Raw genomic sequence first — 23151 nt, 5'->3', positions numbered from 1 at the left:
AAGCACTGTACTTCCTGACTTTGTAGAAATTCTTCAAGGTAAAGCTAACCAAACAGTCTAAGTTTACAAAAAGCTCTAAGCCATATATTTTTAGAGATATTTGTTTTACACACAGACTATCATATCAAATAATATAAACAACAGACAGGATGGCAGGCAAAGGAAGTCCTTCAAGACTGAAAGAAATGCAAGCCTCAAAAACCCAAATTGAGAACAACTGGTCTGATTAACATATCCACATAAAATCAGAGCACCTCAGAGGAAAGGCAGTTGAAACTGGAACAAAGGAGGCACATTAACAAGGAAAAAATGTTAACATAGTTTAATAAAAACAAAGAACAGAACGAAGAAAGCTACAAATTTTCTTCCATAAGAGGGACTTCCAAGAAGGAAAGGCATAGCACAATACCACCATCAAATCTACACTTCAAAATATCTTAAAAGCCATAATTTTAGTGTTCCAATGCTTGTTCTCCTTCAGGATCAGGAAGCCATGGGATGGTTCCTTTGTGGGACAAGCTCTCATTGTGCTGAGCCTCTTGCTCTACTTCAGAACACAAAAGCCCAGGCACATCTATTCTTGCTGCTCATGCCTCTTAAAAGCTGTGTTGGGAGTCCACTTTTTTTTTTCCCTATTGCAGTCAGGTTTCAGTCACGTAATTTCATGTATGAGCACAGAGCTTGTCCAGAACTCTGTGCATAGCCTGGACTGAAGAATCAGGCCCAGAATGGTTAACATGGCCTGAGAAATCCTCAAATCCCTTAATGACATCTGCAGAAAATACCTATGGAAACTGTTGCTTTTCACTATTTATTCATCCAGATAAAACAAAAACATCACTCTGGATAAAAAAAATTGCCAAGATGTAACAGAGCACAAGACAACCACTTTCCTGTGCAACAAGAAATACCACTTCTCCAACTTTCCTAGACCAGCATTACTCTATTATTCTCGCTTACTTGATATCAATCCTGTGGTCTTCTGGGTCTAACTCACATTTTTCATCAGTATAATGCTCATACAATCTATTAACACATAACACCCATACAAGTATTACCTATCAAAGAAAAAAAAATAATAATGAAAAGAGCTAATGAAAAAGCAGGCACTGAGGAAAGGCAAGGCTTGAGAATGCTGACTGATGTCCAAGCCTGATTATTCCTATTACTGAGGGATTATTTAGCTGTGATGGAGATGTGAATGTGTCAGACAGTCAACCATACATTCTCTACATACAGTACCGGGAAAGGTTATCTGAGCTGTGTAGGAACGCATGCCCTACCCCCACAGTTTGTTTAAGAGCTGCATCACACAAGATACCCTTTTCTATTATCTGCTAGATGATGATAGGATGAGTTGTTTTCCCAATATATAAATGGATGCTACTTTTCAGGAAAGAAATCAAGTGCAGGCACAGAATTAATAGCTAATAGTACTTAAAGGATTCTACTTAACACTAGCTAGTGGTGAATCTCTCTACACACACGAACAGCCCCGGAACATCCACTCGACATCACCTGACTGGACTGCCCAGCCAAGGTTTTTTAGCTACTCTCCTCAAAAGGAACTTAACATTGCCCATTATAACACTTCATGCAAAGTTCCCAAAGAGCTTTGCTGATTTTTCATTATCAGGATTAAAAATAACAACCTTTCCCTTGCCATCCTCATTAGATAACTATGCCTTAAATCCCAGTCATTCCCAGAACTCCCCATGCTGAGTTATGACCTCCTACAGATCAAGGAGTGTTCCTGCGCCAACAGCTTGCCAGGCAGCTGCAAAGCTGATAACAGACATAGAAAGCCCAAGGAAAGCAGCACAAAACACTAGTCAGCATGCTCAGTACTGATCTTAGATCAGGATCCTAAACATGGGACTGGCAAGTGTTCTGGAGACCTCTCTGCCATAGTGCCAAGAGGTACAAACCTGGTAAGCATTGTAAAGGCTAAGCCATATTTCTTCCACATGAAAAGAATCTTTTATGAATTTGCTGACCTCTGGTAGCCTCTGCTTATCTGCTAACACTGAGCAGCAATTGCTCAATCCTAAGGGATCAAGAAATAACAGAGCAGTTAAGAGGGCATTACACTGATTCCAAGGACACCTACAGATGGAAAACAGGACTATAAAATAAGCCTCAGAATCTCTAAATATTTTTTGAAAAATATTTACAACTTGACAGTTCTGATCTGCAGTTTTTCATCATTTTCTTTCAGGCTGACAAGCAGCACCTTTGAACTTGAGCAGAAGTATAACACTAGAGTTCTAGCCAAGCACAGAATGAATACTCTCCCAGCAAACACAAATGTTGGCTTTTTTTTTTCCCTTTTAAGTCTCTATTTTATCAAAAGAAAACAAGTATGCAGCCTTTCTTTTTGAAATATTTTCCTTCCAAGTCTAAATAACTTTTATAAGCATAACCCAAGACATGGTTTGAACATATGCAACAAGAAAGCTCAGTCACTGACTTCACAGGAGATTAATTCCAATATTAAAGTGACAATGGAGTTATGAATTCTAATTCCTTTTTTATGAATATTTTGTAGAAATAAGTAGGGATATCATTCTTCTGAAAATATTTGGGACGCAGTAACTCATGTAACTGACAGTTTTACTACAGCTATTTGCAGCTGAATCACCTAGGCAGCACGTCTTCCTTTGTATCTAGAGAAGGCAAAATCATTTTCTAAAGTACTGCTACAGTTTCCAAGGAAGCCCTGCAGAGTGTTATTGTGTTTCAAAACCCAAATTCTAGGCACCCATTCAAATCAAATATCAAGTGAGAAAGTATGCCTCAAAGTAGTTCTGGCCTGCCACTCCTTCCCACTCGAGTGCCACTCCAACAGGTCTCTCACTTCTCTGTTTCATCAGTTTGCCCCATCGAGTTTCAATCCTTCAGCTAGTAGGATTCTCTCAACTTAAAAATTCTTCATGCAATACAGTAAGGTGCTCTATTCGTTTGGGAACTTTTTTTTGTTGAGGTTTTGTTCTTTTTTTTTTTTTTTATGTGGAAACTGCTTAAAATATAACACCGCAAAACACTTCTATCAAGCTCTCTTCATTAATGAGATGCCAATTTTCAAAAATAACAACACAATTTACTTGTACCTTATTTAATACAGCTCCACTCTTGTGCTGTATTTTCTACAGGAGAGATGCCAATCATTACTCTTGTTTTCAAGCTGTGAATGTTATGAGATTTAGTGAGGAGTGTACATTACATAACATCCAAATAATAAAAATATTTGTAGTTAAAGACATGTCTATATCATATGCAGAAGTGCATACTCTGGCTCTCTCTCCTTGTGGTATACTCTTCAGGAGAATCCCAGTTGGTAGCCTATATACAAAGGTAAATAAAACCTCTGGAGTGGAAAAGAAATAAAAAGACAGTACTATCTTGGAAATAAAAAAGCTGTAGCAATCTGCAAGGCATGAAAATAAAGCCAGAATATAGATCAAGTGCATAAAGATGCAGACAGAACATTTGCATTCCACATTGAACAACTTCTATTAACTAAGTCAATTAAAAATGTATTAATGTTGCCTTTTGAATGAAAACAACTGATTTCTGAATTAGAAAATATTTATTACAGAACTCTTGATTAGTTAAAGTTTTTCTGTATTCGAAATACAAAGCTGTGCTTGTTTCAAGCAGTAAGTTTGACAGAGAGGATCAGTACTTGATATTATGTAACACGCAGTGCTCTCACCATCTCACAGAGCCCATAGCTGCAGATAGCACAAGTGCAGACTGCTTTTAGAACACCACAAGAGAACTGTTTATTCAGTGACTGGACAAAAAGTACTTCTTCAAGTCTTGCCAAGTTTTTTTTCAAAGGACAAGTTTAATATGTAAGAAATAAATGATATTTAAGTTATATTTGATTGAGGATGTTACACTTGCACAGAAGAGTAAACACTACAGGCTGTCTTTCAATAGCTCTGTTCCTCTACCAAAAAATGCTTTTCTAAGTTTCGTGCAACCAGAGAGTATCACAGCACACCCATTTGCTAGAATCTTAGAGAAGAATGCTGCTGTGTCTTTGAGGAATTAATTTTCTGATGAGTTCAGTCTCCATAGAGGGCACACATTCTTGACTACGCTTCTCAGCAGGTATTACACTCAATCCTATTTAATTAAGAAGTGGATAAAAGTAATACGAAACCAGATTCCTGGTGGGGAAAGAAAAAAAATCCCTCTGCAGCAAGCATTTGGTGTGGAAGGCAAATTAGTAACAAGTATGATATCATTGTTTCAGGCTGTAACATACATGTGAACAGTTTTTGGCACATGCTTCCTCCTTGCAAATGAAGAAACTTATCCCTCCTTTCTAAGCACAGAACTAAAGTAACTTCACAGAAATTTCCATCTCAGTACAACTTCTTTCAAAACAAAAATTTTATCTTTGTCTTTCTAATATACAGACTGTTTGCTTATGTTCTCACTCATCCTCAAAATGTGATACCTGAGAGTCTCACCATCACTCTCAACAGCAGGAAATCATCTATCTAGAAAGTGATGCACCACCACTACTAGAGATTTTTGAACAGTCTCACTACAGTGCACTATTACTGTTCTCCTACAAAAAGGATTTCTAAAATTTCTAATGCTGAGCCTAAGATTAAATGCAAACACTTTGAACTCTCCTACAATTATTAGTCCAAGGGACAGAGGGTGCCAACGATGCTATTGTGTTAGATGCTATCACAGTTTATCTTTTTATATAAAGAGTAATGCCACCAACAATTCAACATTGGCAAAGTTGCATTAGTTCTTACCCAGCAATACTGTCAATTCAAATTTTGAAACAATTCTGTTTTCCATTGAATTCACAACATACCTCTTCTGATTCATTTGTCATTGTCTGGGATTCTTCCAGCTCCTCATCAGCTGTATACTCTTCTTGTTCTTCCATTGCTTGCTCATTGTATGACTGCATGTAGTCTTCATCCTACAACAACAATTCAAGAAACTGTAAACACATAGGCCAGCTATACAGAAACACAAATCTATCAACAAATAGGCTCTGGATGCATTGTTATCATTACCAGAACTAGAAGACAATTGCATCTTTCAGAATTCTCAACTATAAATGACAGATCATAGGAGGTATAATTACCAGGCTTTTAACCAAACGATAATTTCAATATTATAAAAAAATACATATAACCAAAATGTCTTCATTGTTTCCAATAATGTCATCCCACAAAGCTGCCATCTGCTTCTGTACTTCTACACCCTTTGATTATAAATTCACAAAGCAAGAACTGCAGTAATTTCTTTGTATAAATTACTTTGCAGTAATAACTTTGTATAAATCTGATCAATAAAGGAGAACAAAAACGTCCTCTCAGGTTGCCAATGTTTTAAGACATCTCACTGATCACATGCAGTGTTAATTAAGATTATATCATTTATCTAGGAATTAAAGGCAGCACTTGTCCTATAATATACTGTTTAAATATACCAAATTATGCAGGTGACATTTTCTGAACTAACCTCCAATCTCTTTATTCTGGTTTAGACAGTTCTCAGTTACAAAAAGGATGAACAAGCAGGACATCAATCACTTTGGGATATTAGCACCTTAAAGATGTCTTTAGCAGGTCAATAATCTTTTCACCTTCGAAAGACTTTATCAGATCTTGCCTAAAGCTTGGATAAAAGCTTTTGCATTAAGTACTTCTAACAATTGGCAGTGTATCTCCACCACACAAAGCTGTTTTCTTCCTTAAGGATACAATCCTCAAGGTCATGATTCTCAACTGCCTTCCAGCATGACAAAGGAGCATTACCTACCGCCAAACAAGCTGTCAACACAAACTTTGTCACAGCCTAGATAAAGAAACTGGCAGACAGTGATAATAGGTCTAATTTCCCCTCCTCCCTAGGGAGGTAAACAGATTTCAAATCAGTCTGAAACCCTATGCACGTGAAGCAATGTTATCTTTGAAGATACAATAGAAAGAAACTCACTGGAAATTCATCCAAGGGTTCATTGATTTCAAGGTCTAGCACTTCATCATCTTCTCCAGGCTCTTCCCCATATTCTATTTGGTCTTCTGTCAGTTCAGGATCGTTGCCTTCGTAATGTCCTTCCTCCGAATACTCTGAGGCATACACTTCAGGTGCTTCAGATTTGTCATAACCAATTTCATCTTCTCCTTGGTTGTACCCAGACTCATGTTCAACTGATGGATCACTGATGTTCTCAGAGAGTTCGTATGATGTAAACATGCCAGATGTAGCATTGAGGCTAACCGTGACACCTTGAGAACTATAATATAGGAAAAAGATTAAACGACTGAAGTATAAAACAGTCAAGTGTACACACAAAGACTGAGTAAAATAAAGCCAACAAATACATATTTTGTAAGTCAATGAATAAAATTGTTCCTCACACACTATTTGACTCTATGCCATGGTCTCACAATGCATACTGTACTGCAGCTTATCACTAGCTGCAGGCTATTTGACCAGGGGAATCAAACCAGCCAGACGGTTTAACAGGTCGAACTGGCAAAAGTCCTGCTCAGTAACCAAAGCAGGCTGGATTTAATTTTAATTCCAAGACTAACAAAAAACTCACAAAGTTACTATAATTGCATCTGCTTTCCCAATCTCTCAAAATAAACCAGTAAATTATTTTTAAATTGTATGTATTAATATTGTTCATTCTTAATTACACTGTTTTTGACAGATTTACTATTCTAATATATATTGTCAGAATTACAAATATATATGCACGTCTTCTAAATGCCTAAGACTTATTCTAAATTAGTAACAGCACTGTTATAGAAAATGAATAGAAGGAAAATAAAACATTAAGATGATTATCTGGAAGAAAAGCAGAACTCAGAATTTACTGTTTGACACTAGCTAGTGTCATCAACACAGAAAAGAATGACTCATTAACAACAGACTAGTTATAAAAGCAGGGACAAAAAGCTTTTTGATTTGAGAGGTTCTGGGTACAAGGAAAATAAAGATTGCTTTTTGTTGTTGCTTTTTAAATTACATTCCTATTATCAACCATTTTCATAAGTTTGAAGGCACAAAATCAAGGCAGCTTTGAGCAATTTGCATCTATCAGATGGAGGAGATTTAACACAATAACCAAGACATTATGCAGGATTATCATTATCCTCTCAACTATAGAGGCATAAGATGAGTTTCAGTGGAAACAAAGGGAGAGGAGTGGACCAAAGCTTTCATATCCTGGCAATAAAGCTGCTAAAAATGCAAGAATTTTCTACAGAAACCTGCTTCCACTACCACACTTCAGATACTTTCTCAGCACAGACTAGCTATCCCTGCTGCCCACAGCTCACAAGGAGAAAATACAGAGCAGAAACAGCAAGGATTTCCCATTGCCGAAGGGAACAGACCACTCCTGCATGAAGGAAGAGCAGCAACTATAGAGATGAATGGTCAGAGATATTTTACCTCACCATCATCAATTCAACACAGGGAGGCATCCCCACATCCTAATCCAGACCAAAGATAGAAAGGAGATCTCAGAGCACCACGAATAAAACCCTTCAGAACATACACCTGCACAGCATGACACATCAAGAATAGCACCCAAAGGACAGAGATCATTAAAAACAGCAGTGATACTGCATTACTTCCACATTACAAGCATCTTCCAATACCTTTCAGTCCAGCTCAGAACTACTGAGACAAAAGAGGCTTGCTAACAAGATGTCCTTGTAAACAGGTTGCGCAAAGGTTTGCAAATTACTTCCTGCTTGATAGCTGTACTTTGTAAACTCTCCCCAAATAAGGCATATCAGGAAGAACCAGTGAAAACGAGGAGAAGCAACAGCAATCGATTGACAACTTGAACTTAAACTTTGGACTTACTGTACAGGCTTAATAGGCTAAGTAATATTAACTACTCCACCTTGGGCTGCATAATGTTAGAGTTAATTGTACATGCGATGTTATGATACATGGCAGGATCACATACAAGCTTATTTGAACCAAAATTTTCACAACACTATTAAGATTGCCATTTTGATTTGTAATATACATAATTTAAGTGCTAGATCTGTATCAACACACGGCATTCACAGGGCAGGCTCCTCAAGCTCTCAGAGAATGTCATTCTTGCTTAACTCTACAAACCTCATACAAATTTCCTGCTTTGTACTCTACAGAAATATTTAAGCCATGGTTCAACCTTTATAAACTATGGAGCTCCCCTCCTTGAGGTATTCAGGGAGAAGACACATTTTTTAAAAGCAGAATGGCAGCAAAAGGACGTGTCAGGAGAAGAAAGTCTACTGCAACAGAAAGAAGGCATAGAACACGAGTACTGCAAGTACTTACAAATAGTCCTAAACAGCACAGAAGATGTCATTTCTTCAAGTTATTATTAATTTTTTAGTACAGATTTTGATTATGTTAATCTTCTTTAATTCAAATAAACTAAACATCATTTTATTCATTTGCTAACAATGCTACTAAACACACTATATAATATACCATTAAGTAGCTAAGTAAGAGACAAAAGTATATTTCAAATATATAACAATTTCAGTTTAGCTTTAGTTTCATTATTAGCTATCATCAGTGGTAGTCATTAACAGTTGGCATATACAGGTTGTGCATATAGCTTAATAGTTATCCAGAACACAGGCTTTAGAAAAGAGATACCGAAATTCTTGTTCCTCTTCATTGTCACTTTGCAGGAGGTCATCATTTAGCTCTTCATCTGACAAGTCTGACTGATTCTAGATTTCAGAAAAAGTCAATCATTAACATAAAAAGTATACAAAGTTTAACTACAGAAATTACTCAAACTTCTGAGCACTGGCAGTATTTTTTTAATGAGGAACATATTCCAGACTGAGACCATATCCTCCATTGAAATTACCTAATTCAAGAAAAAACAATACTACAAAAGACAACAAATCTGTAAATAAATGTTTGACAGCCTTACTCAGATTTGCCCAGCTATCTAGACTTTCACCGAGGTATTCCCAAACATAGCCAAATATGACAACTCACTTGAAAGACCAGGATAAGAGAAATGTTAACATTAGTGCTCTTATTTGCTGCCTCGTGACCCTGATGTATCAGGCAACTAAAGGAAAAACACCAAGTTGCACCTCTTTCTAAAGGGCAGAAATACTTAGGGGGCTGAAGAAAATGATGTAATGATATTAAGAACATTGACATAACGTAATTTGCTTTCAAGTGAATTAAAAATATAGAAACCATTGTGACTTTTCTAAACTCCTTATTTGCCAATCATACTTTCACTTTCTTCACAATTATTTTGTTCTAAATAATTACACACTAGGAAGAGAGAACCACGGCTTTGCTTAGCCACATTATTCCAATCCCCCTGAAGTAATGGGAGCAGATAGGTTACACAAGAGTAGACTAACCTAAAAGCACTGAGATAGGATTAAGTAGAAGCAAGTTTAGATTAAATAGCTCAGAAAAAACTTCCCGAGAAACCTAGCACTACTCCACCACACAAGTCTATACGCATACATATGGCTGAGCACTAAGACAGAAAACTGCAATACAACTGAGAAAGGCACAAGTCTCATCAGACACTGGAGAAATACAATACTGGTAGTATTCATACAATTAATTTCAGTAAGTAAGCAGCTTTATCAACTCACATTTTAACTATATATATGTATATATATAGTTAACATTAACTGCTTACAATTTTGATAGCAAGTCTATCAGACAACAGGATTTCTTATCTTAAACAGAAATTACTGACAGAACAATTTCACAAAGCTAGCTTCTAACATTTAGAGTGTGGAAACTACATTATTTAAAACTCAACTTCTACCAGATCTGGGTTTCTTAAGCCTATTCATCTTCAAACATAACTTTAAAAACTATTTCATAAATTAACTCACTTAGCAGATAAAGAGAAGCAAGAGGCAACTAGCCAGTTTGGATGTCCCAAACAATAAGTCTTGTCTCCTCCTGCAGATAACGGGCACATTGAAATACACTTCTTTTATACAGTTCAATATTGAAAATTCATTTATGTTCTCCAGCATTAGCTGCTCCCACATTCTTCCTTCCCTATAGAAGGGGAAACCCTCTGCCTACCTACTATACAAAACAGTAGCACTACCTACAGATACTATTGACTTTTTGTGGGTTTTTTTTTTTTTTTCCTAACAGCCCAGGACGAATCTGAGCACCTCACACAGATCACAGTAAAACACTGCTGGGAATGAGCAGCATGACATTACTGGTATTCTTTAAATAGCTTCAAATAGCCAGGAAACTGGTAGTTTAAATGAATTCTTAGGAATGCTTCAGGAAGCTTTTTTTTAATTAAGTCAATCTGAGCTTCAGATAAATCAATTTAGAGAATCAGCTCTTTTTTGAACTGTATGTTTCAAGAACAAATACTATTTTAGAAAAAATATATATTAATTTATTAAAAGGCATTTCACTAGAAGAAATCGGCACAGATTGCTCTGCTAGAACAGCAGATCTCAGATATCTGAACAACACGGCTGTATTTGGGGATGTGACCATATGACACATAAGGAGCTACATCAAATAACTAGAGTGAATGAGATTACCGAAGTTCACATTTCAATATGCATAACAACTCACTTAATGTACATCCCTTACCTTTTTACCAGCAAGCAAATCCTCTCCAAGCAAATCATCTTCAAGTTCACTGGAAAATATCAAGAAATTTTTAAAAGTTGAACCTCAGAAAACAGAAAGACACACCATATAGGTACATGACTTAGAAAAGTAACTTGAGAATTGTTACTGATTCCACACAAAGCTTTCCTTTCATCAAAGCACTTAGCAGGTTGGAAAAAAAAGATTTTAAAAGTAGCAACAAACCAAACACCTTAAAGTAACACTGCTGTTGTGCAAACACTTCATTGCTCTATTTACTCCTTTCCAAATCTATCCTATTACGACAAAGTACAAAGACCTAGGCAAAGCATATTACTTTATGACCTGGTTAGCCAGATCCCTGCTCCAGATCCTTCTTTTCAAGGCAACATGGGCATTTTGTCCAAATTGTTCCTTTCCATTTCCCCCACAGAAGCAGCAGGTGAGACAGTGCCATGCTGCAGGTAAGACTCAGCCTCCAAGCAACATTTGAAGAAGGAAGCACTTGAAGACCAGCTAACCTGAGAGGCATTAAGTCCTATAGATTTTGTGAAATCCCCAAGCTTCAGGCGGAGGAAATAAAGACAGGTCAAACAGACATCTGTGGGACTACAGAAATCAAGTTTGTGGCTCACCACCACTTTAAGAATGACTAAGAATTCAGGAAACAAAAATACAAGGTTTTGGCTTACAAAACATCTTCCATCATATTTATATATATCTCTGCCATAAAGAGGATGCAACAATAAAGAACTACCCTCGTATGATTAAGGACAAGTACTTAATCTTGTTCTCTCCTCAGTGAAAAGGTTGCCTAGCACCAGTAATTAGGAGATCCACCCTTCAACAGAAAATACTTCTTATTGCCAAATGCAAATATTAGAACAAGCACATCCTAATACTAAAACGAGATGACAGTGATTTGATGTATGATCTCTAACTCGAGAATGAGAATCTATTCTAACCTACACACCTTGGCAGACCTTAAAAAAACCAACCCCAAATGAAGCAAATTACATAAAAATTAAATACCCCAAAGTGAGAACGATCCTTATGAGCAGAATCAAAAGCAAAAAAAGGTAGCTTTCATTGTGTTTCTGCCCACAAGAAAGAGCATATCTGCCACTCTTTGAAAGAGTCTAGAAAGCAAACTCATACTGGAGTAAATGTGTAAGAGTTCTTTAGAGATCCAGAGGAACACTTTAAAAAAGTTGAAGGCAATCCCAAGACATAAAGCATTTCTAGATGTTGACAGATATATCTCGTTAAGACTTAGCTAATATACTGATAATGCCTGAAAACACAGAAAGGAATCTTCTGAGAAAAGTGATTATATTCCAAATCAGCACTGAATAGGATGTTATCATCTGTACACAGTATTTGTCCATAGTTACCGATCTCAAACAGTTCCAGGAATGACTGAACATTAATAGCAACTGTTCTGTGATCTCTGCAATATTAAACACAAACTGGGAAATAAGACACATCATGCATCCCAATGAGTAGAACAGCTAGAATTTAAGCCCTTTATTTCAGAGACAGAAAACTTTACATAACAGAATTGGTTCCAGAAGAATTTAAAGCCAAACTCATGGTAGGGAAACAACCCTAATCTCTTCAGCACAGAATCAGCTGCCAGTAACCTGACAAATGCACCAAGAATTGAAAACATTTCCCAGCACTACAGTCCACCACTGACAGCTTTTAATAAATAGTACAGAACAAATTGCAAGAGACAGCAAGCATGTGTTGCACAAACGTTCAAAGACAAAAGCAAGTCAAGCTAGTAAGAAGTTCAGATCAGAACCGTAAGACAATTAAATGTTAAATTTATTATCTAAATATAGTTAGGGCTATTCAACATATCACTAAAAAATCTTTGGTGTGATTTCTTTGCTTTTTTTAAGAAAGATCTGATCAACAGAAGGTTTTTGCAATTGCAAACATACCACAAATAAAATGTGATAATCACAAAAAAACGCACTAGCACATAAATGAAGCTCGTAACAACTGGAAAGTTGTCATAGCTCATAGTGTTTTCCATGTTTACATTGTTTTTTATTCTTCTAAATCAGAAAAGTTGGTTACTATTTGAATAAACAAAGAAATAGTGGAAAGCCTACACAATAAAGCACAGATGGCACAAGCTTCTTTTAAACAGCTAAATCTGAATTTATAGATCAGAAAGAGGAACCAGAATTACCAGATCTCACTTCCTAACAAATCCACTACTACCAGATTTTACGTTAGCAGGGAAAAATAGAGAAAACCAAATGGCTGCAAGCTGATACCAAAGCCATACAGAACAAATTAAGCTGGAATAAAAGTACACATCCGTGACAGTTCCAAAGGAAACTGATCCTCAGTATCACCAAGATAAAAGTCTTCCTAATGCTGCAGTTCTAAGAAAGTAGAGCTACAGTAATCAAATAGTTTGCTGCTCTCAGAAGAGACAGACTCATTACCTGTCCTTCCTTGACTTCATTATTCATTTTTCCCCTCTCTGAATAAATTCAGCTCACCAAATCAGCACGAGAAAATACCCTCAGAAAAGAAACACGACAAAATGGAAGACATTTTTTGCCAGTACAGAGAAACAAACCATCTTAGAGGAGGGTCAGAACAAATAAATTTCCATGAAAATCAACTATTAAATCACTTTTGTCGTCTCGCTGAACAGCACTGGAATGGTACATTTTTCCCAAACTCAAGCTTTCAGCTATTTGTAGAGGTAAATGTATAAGTTAACAGCCCGTGATAAACACATCAGATTATATGGGCCTCTCTGGCCTCTGATTTCATGAGCATGCCCCATTAAACATGAGCAGTAGCAAGGACAAATGTTTTGGGAAAGAATGTTTAAATAAAACAAAAAAAAAGTAATGGGAAAAATTCTCCAAGAACAATGTGACATTTGTACTCCAAAATAATAAAACCCTTCCGATTCTCAGTAATCACCCTCCACTGTTTGAGAACAGAAGGAGCTGGGAATTCAAAACGGTTTTTAATATCTGGGGGATAGGATTCTGTTAAGAAGCAATGCTGTGCAAATGTGGATGGATGATACATCACCCCCTTACCCTCCTCCCCAGAAAAGTAAGGAAAAGTTGCAATACGAAGCACAAGGAATCAAAAAATACCAGGTCTATTATATACATTTATTATTTTCGGTAAACCATGTCCTATACAGAAAAGGGCAGTAGTTACAAAAATTCAAGCAACTAGATTAGGAAATAACATATTTGAAGGCAAGGCATTTACAATTGCCCAGACAACCACAGAACTTAACACTTTCACAAGAGAGCATTGCAATCTATGAAAAAGTAGCATTAAAATAATAATAATTCTAACATTTGAAAAAGAAATAACGCTCCATTAGAAAAAAATTGTAAAAAGTATTCTCTCAAATGATCAGTAAGATGACTGGGTGATCAGCCTGGTGGATGAGAGAAAGGCTGCTGACATGGTCTACACATGTCAGCAAAGCTTTTGGCACTGTCTCCCACGGTATTCCCCTGGGGAAAGTGGCAGTCCATGGCTTAGACAGGTACACACTTTGTTGGGTAAAGAACTGGTTGGAGGGCCGGGTCCAGAGAGAGTGCTGGTGAATGGAGTTAAATCCAGCTGGTTACTGGTGACAGGTGGTGATGCCCAGCGGTCGGTACTGGGGTCTGTCCTGTTTGATATTTTTATTGATGACCTGGACAAGGGGATTGAGCGCACCTTCAGTAAGTTTGAAGATGACACCAGGTTGAGAGGAAGGGCTGACCTGTCTCGGGGCAGAAAGGCCCCTCAGAAGGACTTAGGCTGGATAGCTGGGCTGAGGCCAATTGGATGAGCTTCAACATGACTAAGTGCTGGGTCCTGCGTTTTGGACACAAAAACCCCATGGATCACTGCAGGCTTGGGTAGAAGGCAGGAAAGCTGCACAGAGAAAAAGGATCTGGGAGTATTAGTCAACATCCAACTGAACATGAGCTAGCAGTGTGCACAGGTGGCCAAGAAGGCCAATGCCATCCTGGTTTGTATCAGAAATGATGCAGCCAGCAGGGATAGGAGGTGATCGTCCCTCCGTACTCAGCTCTGACAAGCCACATCTTGAGTACTGTGCTCAGTTTTGGGCTCCTCACTACAAGAAAGACATCTAGACCCTGAAGCATGTCCAGGAAAGGGCAACAAAGCTGTAAGGGGACTGGAGCACAAGCCTCATGAGGCGCGGCTGAAGGAACTGAGATTGCTTACTCTGGAGAATAGTCTGGAGAAGAAGACAGTGAGGGGAGACTGTACTGCCCTCTACAACTACCTGAAAGGAGGTTGTGGTAAGGTGAGGGTCTGTCTCTTCTCCTGCGTAACAGTGATAAAACAAGAGGAAATGGTTTCAAGTTGTGCCAGGGGAGGTTCAGGTTGGATATGAGGAAAAATTTCTTCTCCTAAAGAGTGGTCAAGCACTGGAATAGGTTGCCCAGGGAGATATTTGAGTCACTGTCCCTGGAAGTTTTCAAGAAATGAGGAGTTGTGGTAGTATGGAACCTGGTTTAGTGGGCAACATTGGTGGTAGATGGATGGCTGGACTATATGATCTTAGTGGTCTTTTCCAACCATAATTATTCTATGAATCACCAATACTGAACCTGAAACCACTTTCCTTACAGTTCTACTAAAGAATAAATAAAATACAACCTCTTATAATAAACAAAGAAGAAAATAAAAGTACACTTAAAAGAGAAAATATTCTTCTAAAACTGTGCTTCAAAGTCTCAGCTTAGTGAAAATACTCTGTAACCTTTCTCAAGTCCTACGAAAATAGCTTTGCCACCAGGGGTTTACCCTTAGCAATCCACTACTTCTTCCAATGGACTAACTGATTGACTTTTCCAAATTATTCACATTAACAACAGTATGAGAGCTTTAAGACAAATGGGGCCAATCAACATCTAGAAGTCTATAATGAAGTCAGCAGCTAAGGCAAAAAAAGAAAAAAAGAAAAAAAAAGAAAAGAAAAATGATATTCTACTACCAATATTTGCCCAGGACATTGGCTTCAGTAATTCTGAGATGTCCTGTGCTACCTCAAGCATGACATCACATTTCTGGGGCTGGGAGGCAGTGCAGCACAGTGAGTTGCCTCCAACAAGTTATTTTAATTGCATTCTCAAAGCAGATCAGTTCCTTGATGCAATTCACCATCCAACCCACAGCTGTGCTGGCATGACAGAGCAGCAATATCCTTCACAACAGCAATACAGCAGAACACTGTACACTCAAGATATTGTCTGAGTTCCTTATTCATTCTTACTTACCTCCCAGAGCAATGAGAACTGCTCACTCAGCCTAGCAGGAAAGCATGGAAGAGGAAACTAACTAATCCCTTTGGAATGACAATAAATGCAGAGTAGCTGGTTCACTCCCAGGGCTCAGCTCAGTGGAAAACTACTTACAGTAAAGTTTGTTTACTACAATCACAAGAGCGATTATTAGATAAGACCTATTTAATTTTTTTCCCCTTCTTCATAGTGAAATCTGGTGACAACTGGCACAGACTGAACAAGTCTCTCAGCTGTCAAACAGGAATAACAGAAAAATCAGCTTCACAGGAAGTGAAAAGTTCTCTCCCATAAAGAACAGACAAGTAAAATCAGCACCTAGACATAGGTTTTTCAGAACACACACACACACTTACTCTCCAAAAATAACCAAATTCATCCATATTTCTAAATCCTCATCGAAGTCGTGTTTTTTCAATAGAAGGTCAGATGTAAGCTCCATTACCAAAGGATTTTGAAGAATTTAAACATCTATTTTAAAAATCCTCAAATTCAAGTACTAGCAAAAAATCTGTTTAAGCCAATTAAGACCCTACTAAAGATGTAGAGGAAAACCAGGACAGTAACTGTGAATTTAATTACATATCACAAATGCTTTATACTTATCTAATTTTAAACAGCATCTTTTCATAGTGCCCTTTATATTCCTCAGGGCAAGTATACATTTGGCATAGTCTAACAGCTGCTGACACATGCATAACAACCAACACTTTCATTAGTATCTAAATGCATGCTACTGCAAATGTTAGAATACAAAATGTGACAATCAGAAAATACAGCAATGTAATTTAATATACAGAAGCTGATCATAAAAATATTCTACCCACCTGTCCCATTCATCATCTCCAGCTCTTCTTCTCCAAGATCTTTCCGCACCAGGCTTATCAAACTGATCAAAGTCATCATCTGTTTAAAAACAAAAAAAGAAAGGCAACTACATGAAATAATTATTATTGAAATTCAAGGTTGTTTCTAAAGCAACCACTTCAGAGACAGGAGCTTCCCAGGAATTCATGAAGCTCAAGCACTCTGGAGGTCGAGGGAATGATGTCCAACAGTCCTTTGCTTGCCTTGTGTGCATCACAGCCATCCATCCACACTGGGCTCCTGGAAAGGTACTATGAAAATGGGAACAAGCATCAGCACAAGGCAGGAAGGTATCAGCAAACCAGAAAAGTCCAGGAAAGTCAGGCATTAAACATCTTCAATTGTTTCAGCCAGAGTTAAAAAAAATAAAAACAAACTACACAAGAACTGGAAGTAGGTTATATTGTTACTAAGCATACACATATCCAGTCATCCTCCCAGCACAATCTGTTCTCAAATCTTTGTCCAAGTACAATGTCAATGATCACAATGGTTTTGTGCATTTCTGCCTCTAACAAGCCTCCAAAAAAAAAAATCTCTTTCCCTCTTTAAACTCAATCCCAACATCCTTTAGTGAACATTCACCACATGCAGCAACATATCTATTCACTTCTTCACATAACCAAAATACACGTATTAGTGACCAATATAAATCAAAAAGGAAGAAAAAAACATTAAAAATTGAAACTTCTCTTAAAAACTGTTAGTTTTAGTGATGTCCCCAGAGCTGAATTTTCTATCATATGTAACTATGGAAATAAGATTGCTCAGTATGAATTATGATGCAATAAAAGACGTGTGGCAACTGCTGCTTTTGAAACAGTAGATAAAAATAACTCTCCTTGATTCCATTTACTGCCTTCAGATATGTCTATATTTTAAGTGATATTCTGTATTTTCACAACTGAAACAAACTCCGAACTTCTATCTCTCTGCTCAAACATCCATGTACCACAATCTCCTTCAATTCCTATTCTACTCATAAGGAAAAGCCAGACACGTATTCATACACTAAATTATTCAATTTTGTGGTCACTAAAACAACTGCCATATTGTCTTCCCTAGAATCATTCAAAACCATGCTGCAGGGATTATCACAGTGGATTGCCATTTTAAAGGCATAAATATCCTGCAGTGCCACATTTGAACTTCAGTAATCCACTCACTTGATATAACCACCTCCAAAGGTTGTTTAAAGTAATATGACTGAGTTTGCAGTAACCCAAATTAGGAGTGCTCACAAAGTCAGCTGAAAACAATCATCATCACCCCAAAGTCAGCATCTTCTTTCTATGACCTGCCTGTTTTCCTTGCAAAGAAACTGTGGTTTTTCATCCTAACCACTGTTAGAAGCATAGAGCACTTCACTATAAACCAACACAACTTGAAGACAAGATCTTAGTTCTGTCATGATGAAATCCAGCACACAACTCTTACACAGACGGACTTGAACTTCAGCTAAGATTAAATCTAGACAACACACAGAAAGCTCTGTGCCAAAATCTGCTTCTCTGCTGATGTCTCTCTACAGCAAAAAGAAAAAAATCTTCACTACAGTTCAGTACCTTTCTAGGCCAGATAGTTATGCCTCACTGACAGAAAAGTGATTCCACTTAATATTACTTCCAATGAAGAGAAGAAATTACTGCCAAATTTCTAGTGCATGTCTAGACCCCCATTCAGCCAGTGACACAAACCTCAACTCTTCCAACCTCTCAAAAATTCTCCCATTCTGTTGAGAGCAACTCCTACCAAAATCCAAAGCTGCATTACAACTCCTTCAAAGCCCTTTTCACAAGTGCCCTGTGGCAGGATGCATCCCAAAGCCTCAGCAATGCCAGGCCAATGTGTGTGCAGTGAGTGGAGCTTCTAAGAACTGCTCCACACGTCCCCACCACTTCCTTGCCATCATTTCCCATCCCATCACACACTTATGACATAAGGATCTTTGTGGAAAGGGGAGACAGCTTTTCTTTTGTAGGCTTTATACGTATTTGTCCCATGACATTTGACACTGACAACAAGCATTACAAATTATACCACTGTGTCATCAATCATTGTCAGAACCCAAAGTAGTTCTTAACTCTCCTTTAGAAAATCAGGTTACAACAGCCATGGACCTGCAAACATTATTCAGCCCCAGATCCATGGCTTGAGACAGCAAACACTGAAACGGGCACTGAGGCCTTACACATGCATTGCCATGTGATATCTAGCATATCTCTGGCAGAGTGGCTTGGAGTCTTCCTTCTGAAACTACATTTTCAATCACGCAGGCAAAAACAGTTAACAACAACCAGTATAACCTGTGTAGATGTTCCCCTTGAAGAAGTCAACCATGCCTGACACAAAGATTAAGTACTCATAAAACATTAACTCTTACAGAAAGACAAACACGCAGCACTGGGCACATTGCAACAGCAGAAGACATTTTCTTGCTTGAATAATTCTGTCTTATGTGAGAGGTGAGAAATAAAAAAGGAAGGGGGACAATCCATGAACATAGGCCCTCTAAGCAGGAAAATGTCCACTGCAAGACATGAAAGAGGTTTTGTATTTCTTGCAGTGATATCACTGCAGCCAGGGAAGGAACACTACAACTGCTGCCAAGACATGTAACACAACAGCTAGGGCTCCTTGTTGCAACTCAACGCGTCCATGGCAAAGCTCACCAAGGCGTGTGTAGATTAACAATATCGACTGGAAGATTCTGACAGTTGATTGCTAAACACAGAGACCCTCTAACTTCCAGGCAGCACTGTAAGGGAAAAAACAAGGCCTGTCACAGACAAAAAAAAAAAAATAAGCATTAACTGAATGACAAAACAGAAAAGACCAGTTATGATGAAAAAAAATGAAAGAAATAAGCCAACACTTGGTTCTTCCTTGCTGCAGCACTAAGAAAATCACCATCTTCAAAGCTTCAGAAAAGTTGCAGGATGCAGCAGAGTGACTGACCCTGGCTGCTGTTAGGCCTGCCTGCCTCACAGGGCTCCAGGCAGCTGGGATCCAGAGTAAGCACAAAGACTGCCAAACACGCTTCATTCCTACACTAAAAAGGTCTGACTGCTTTCTACTTCACCTGGTGCAGCTAGAGCAGTGCTATAAGCTGCCATACAGCTCATTTTCTCCTTTTATGATATGTGATCTGATTTGTTTTTTGGTAGCAGTGGTCTATTGCTCCCCTCCCCCCCACTCCCTGACTTATTAGAACAATTCCTCCACACCAGAAACTCACAGAATCCAAGCCTCACTTCCCCTCTGGCTATACTGATGGTAGTTTCCTACTCTCTGCACCTTCTTTCAGTAAAATTTACACTAATCATTTTCAATGTAAAATGGAAGTCCTAAGCCACACAGTCAAAGTCTCACAAGTGTGGGAGGTGAATCAGCAAGAACACTGCAGAGCAAAGCTCCCACACATCTTAAAATGGTACCAACGCAGCCTAAAAAGGTAGTCCTACATAGCAACTGTTGCTAAGATGGAGTATATTACTGCAACCCAAGACATCCAGCCTGGGAAAAACATTTGATGGCTACATTGTTCTTGCTATAAAAGCACTTGCACACTTTCTGGAAGGCCAACTACTGTCTCTGGAACCTCCCTCACAGTTCAAAACTATGTACTTTGGCCCACTTCAGTATTTCACTACCACCAATACCAAACTTGCTATTACTTTTAGGCATTGAAAAAGCATCAAAGATTTCTCTTTAACCTAAACAAGATGGAAAAAGGCTGAAACTTACAATAAAGATCCAATCAATGAAAAAAAAAAAATTATCACATGCTGCTTACCCAATGGCCTTTTAAAGTAACTAGGTGGACTGCTTCTGGGCACAACTGAAGGAGGCTACTTTAAATAAATAAAGGGGGAGGGGAAGGAAAAGCCATTACCTACATGGAAAAACACTGCTTCTGCATGCTTACATCTGAAGACAATAATCTCCATCTTGATCTCTTCCATTCCCCAGCAGTGTTTAAAACACTCGACATGACAACCTGACAGCACTACAAGCACGAGTCACAAGATTAAGAACAGTTTACCAGCTTATCTGGTAAACATTTTTCTTCATGTTCCACTGCAAGATTTTATACAACATATAGGTATTGTATAGCCCAGATTTCCATTAATTGAGCATACCATTTAAGTGCAGAGCTGTTGCCTTCCTCTACCAAATTTCCACATCTCTTACTATGTGATACAGGGGAACAGCAAACTTCAAGAGGAACAGCCACGTCTAAAACACGGGATGGAAACATAACTGTACTATTAACACCAACTGAATAAAAACTTGTTGTGCTTTTCTTGTTATAGTGAGTAACAAGGTCAACAGGAACCCCTGACCTTAAGTCCATGATGCAAACCAAACATGTTATGAAGGACACTATGAATCCTGCCTCACTTATGAGGGTCAAGCTCCCTATCATAAAAATCACACTCATTCATACTACTGTTTTATGCACAGGAGAAGACATGCAGAAGGAACCCATCACAAACACAAACAGTTTGGTTTATGTGTTTAGGGACAATCATCATATCATCTTCATGTTGGTAAACAATTACTCATACAAGCCTTAAGCATTCAGTGATTAAGCATCTGTCACAACACAGCAATTGCACAACGTGTCCCTCAGCTTCTGTATTTCATGTGTTCTCTCCATGTTTATAATGATGCAAAGCAAGCTGTTAGCTACAAGCAAGAACGGAACCAATAGTGATATGCCACAGGTACTGAAGCACTCTTTCTTTCAAGCACAGATTAGAAAGAGAATCTCAAAGGAGCAACAACAACAACAACAACAAAAAAAATACCGCATTTAAACCAAGTCACAAGAAATGTTTCCAAAGCCTGCTTGGAATTAATAATACATTTGCTTTGGAAAAACATTAAGTGTCATGGTCTCTTGCCTCACAAGCACGTCTAACAGTGGATAGAAGGCCAAAGGCTTAAATGAAATCCACATGAGCTCAGTTCCCAAATGGCTTTGGACACCAATAAGAAACCTCAACTCTTCAGCAAACATTGGGTGGACCAGTAACACTGCTCTTCTGGAGGTCACTTCGGTTGAGTCTGAGACAATAACCATCTTGAATATTCTAGACTGTAAGTTCTATACGACATAAAATCTTAAGTCTAGCATGTGATGTAATAAAGTACAATTTGGCTTCAGCTTTCATTAAAAAAAAATGAAGTAGCAATAATAATAAAAAGCAAGTGATATTCTGGTTAGGTTAATAATTACAATGACCTTAAATGAGAAAATATGCAGAAAAATGTAATCTCCCTTGAAGATTTTCAAAGCATTCAAATATTTAGAATTGCTATGCTTAAAAGCAAATATGCTTACTGTAAGGAATAATGTTTTCTGGCACTAGTCCTCAGTTGATGTAGTAGCCCAGTCATATTTCATGATGCAGGTCTCTGTCACCCTGCAGTTTGAGTGCATACATTTCAGTGTAAGTCAGTGTCCAACTGCATCAGTCCATCCAGTAGAGTGCAATACCCAGAAAACGAACCACATCCAGGACTCTACTCACCGTCATTAAGACATAAACACAGAAGCTTTATCCATTAAGGTGCCAGTGCTATCAGACAGCAGACAATCAACAAGTGTTCTTGCTTAGTTCTAGTGTGAGTTTGCTTTTGGCTCCCTTAGTAACCGTCTCATCCCAAATAAGATTACTACCATCAATTTACAGCCAGATATTAAACATTAAGAAAAAATTTCAGCAGCTATACTGTACAGTTGTTATGTTATACTGTAACGTTCAATGTTTGCTCTGGTCTCAGTTTTGCATGTAGGTTTGCACCAAAGTTTGGGAATCACCACCTTAACAATATCAACAGACTAACAAGCAACTGTAAGACCTCAGAGCACATGTGAGTACTCTTTCCTTATGAATCAAGCCAATATTTCCCAAGAGCTTAAAAAATAAAAGTGACCAACAACTTTACACGATCTACACAACAGACAAATCAACTTCCTTCCTTCCATCCTATTCGACACACAAAGTGTTAAGCAGACACAGCAATTCTATACTTCAATTATCAGCCCCGCATCATACCCTTGCAGACAACAATCTGCATCTGCAAGGACAAAACTCTTCACTTTGTCAAATGTTATGTCAAAATAGTGTCACATTCAAGTTCCATTTATTTTTCCAATCCTTATTTTGCATGTCTTTACTAATCACCTGTAAGCACCCTTCAAAAATAATAATAAAACATTCTGTTGTATCGCCATAATTTAAAGTCAAAAACAAACACTCAGAGAATGAATTCTAAAACAAACTCCTCAAGCTGAAACTTGATCAAGTGACCAACA

General features: G+C 37.9%; 1 protein-coding gene across 10 annotated transcripts in view; it reads right to left on the bottom strand.

The window, feature by feature from the left end:
- Positions 1–23151, bottom strand: part of RBM33 (RNA binding motif protein 33) — a 94247-nt gene that overhangs the window by 69285 nt on the left and 1811 nt on the right. For all 10 annotated transcript variants that reach the window (XM_025148307.3, XM_025148308.3, XM_025148310.3 and 7 more), the window contains exons 2-6: positions 16784–16862; positions 10633–10681; positions 8668–8744; positions 5983–6283; positions 4847–4957 (exon numbers count right to left, since the gene is read on the bottom strand). In XM_025148307.3, coding sequence (XP_025004075.2) covers positions 4847–4957; positions 5983–6283; positions 8668–8744; positions 10633–10681; positions 16784–16862 — 617 coding nt within the window. The remainder of the gene's footprint in view (positions 1–4846; positions 4958–5982; positions 6284–8667; positions 8745–10632; positions 10682–16783; positions 16863–23151) is intronic.

Source organism: Gallus gallus, chromosome 2, assembly GCF_016699485.2.
Source record: "Gallus gallus isolate bGalGal1 chromosome 2, bGalGal1.mat.broiler.GRCg7b, whole genome shotgun sequence".
Classification (NCBI taxonomy): Eukaryota; Metazoa; Chordata; class Aves; order Galliformes; family Phasianidae; genus Gallus; species Gallus gallus.
Note: the sequence above shows the minus strand (reverse complement) of the source record. Positions and strands in the feature narration are given on the sequence as shown.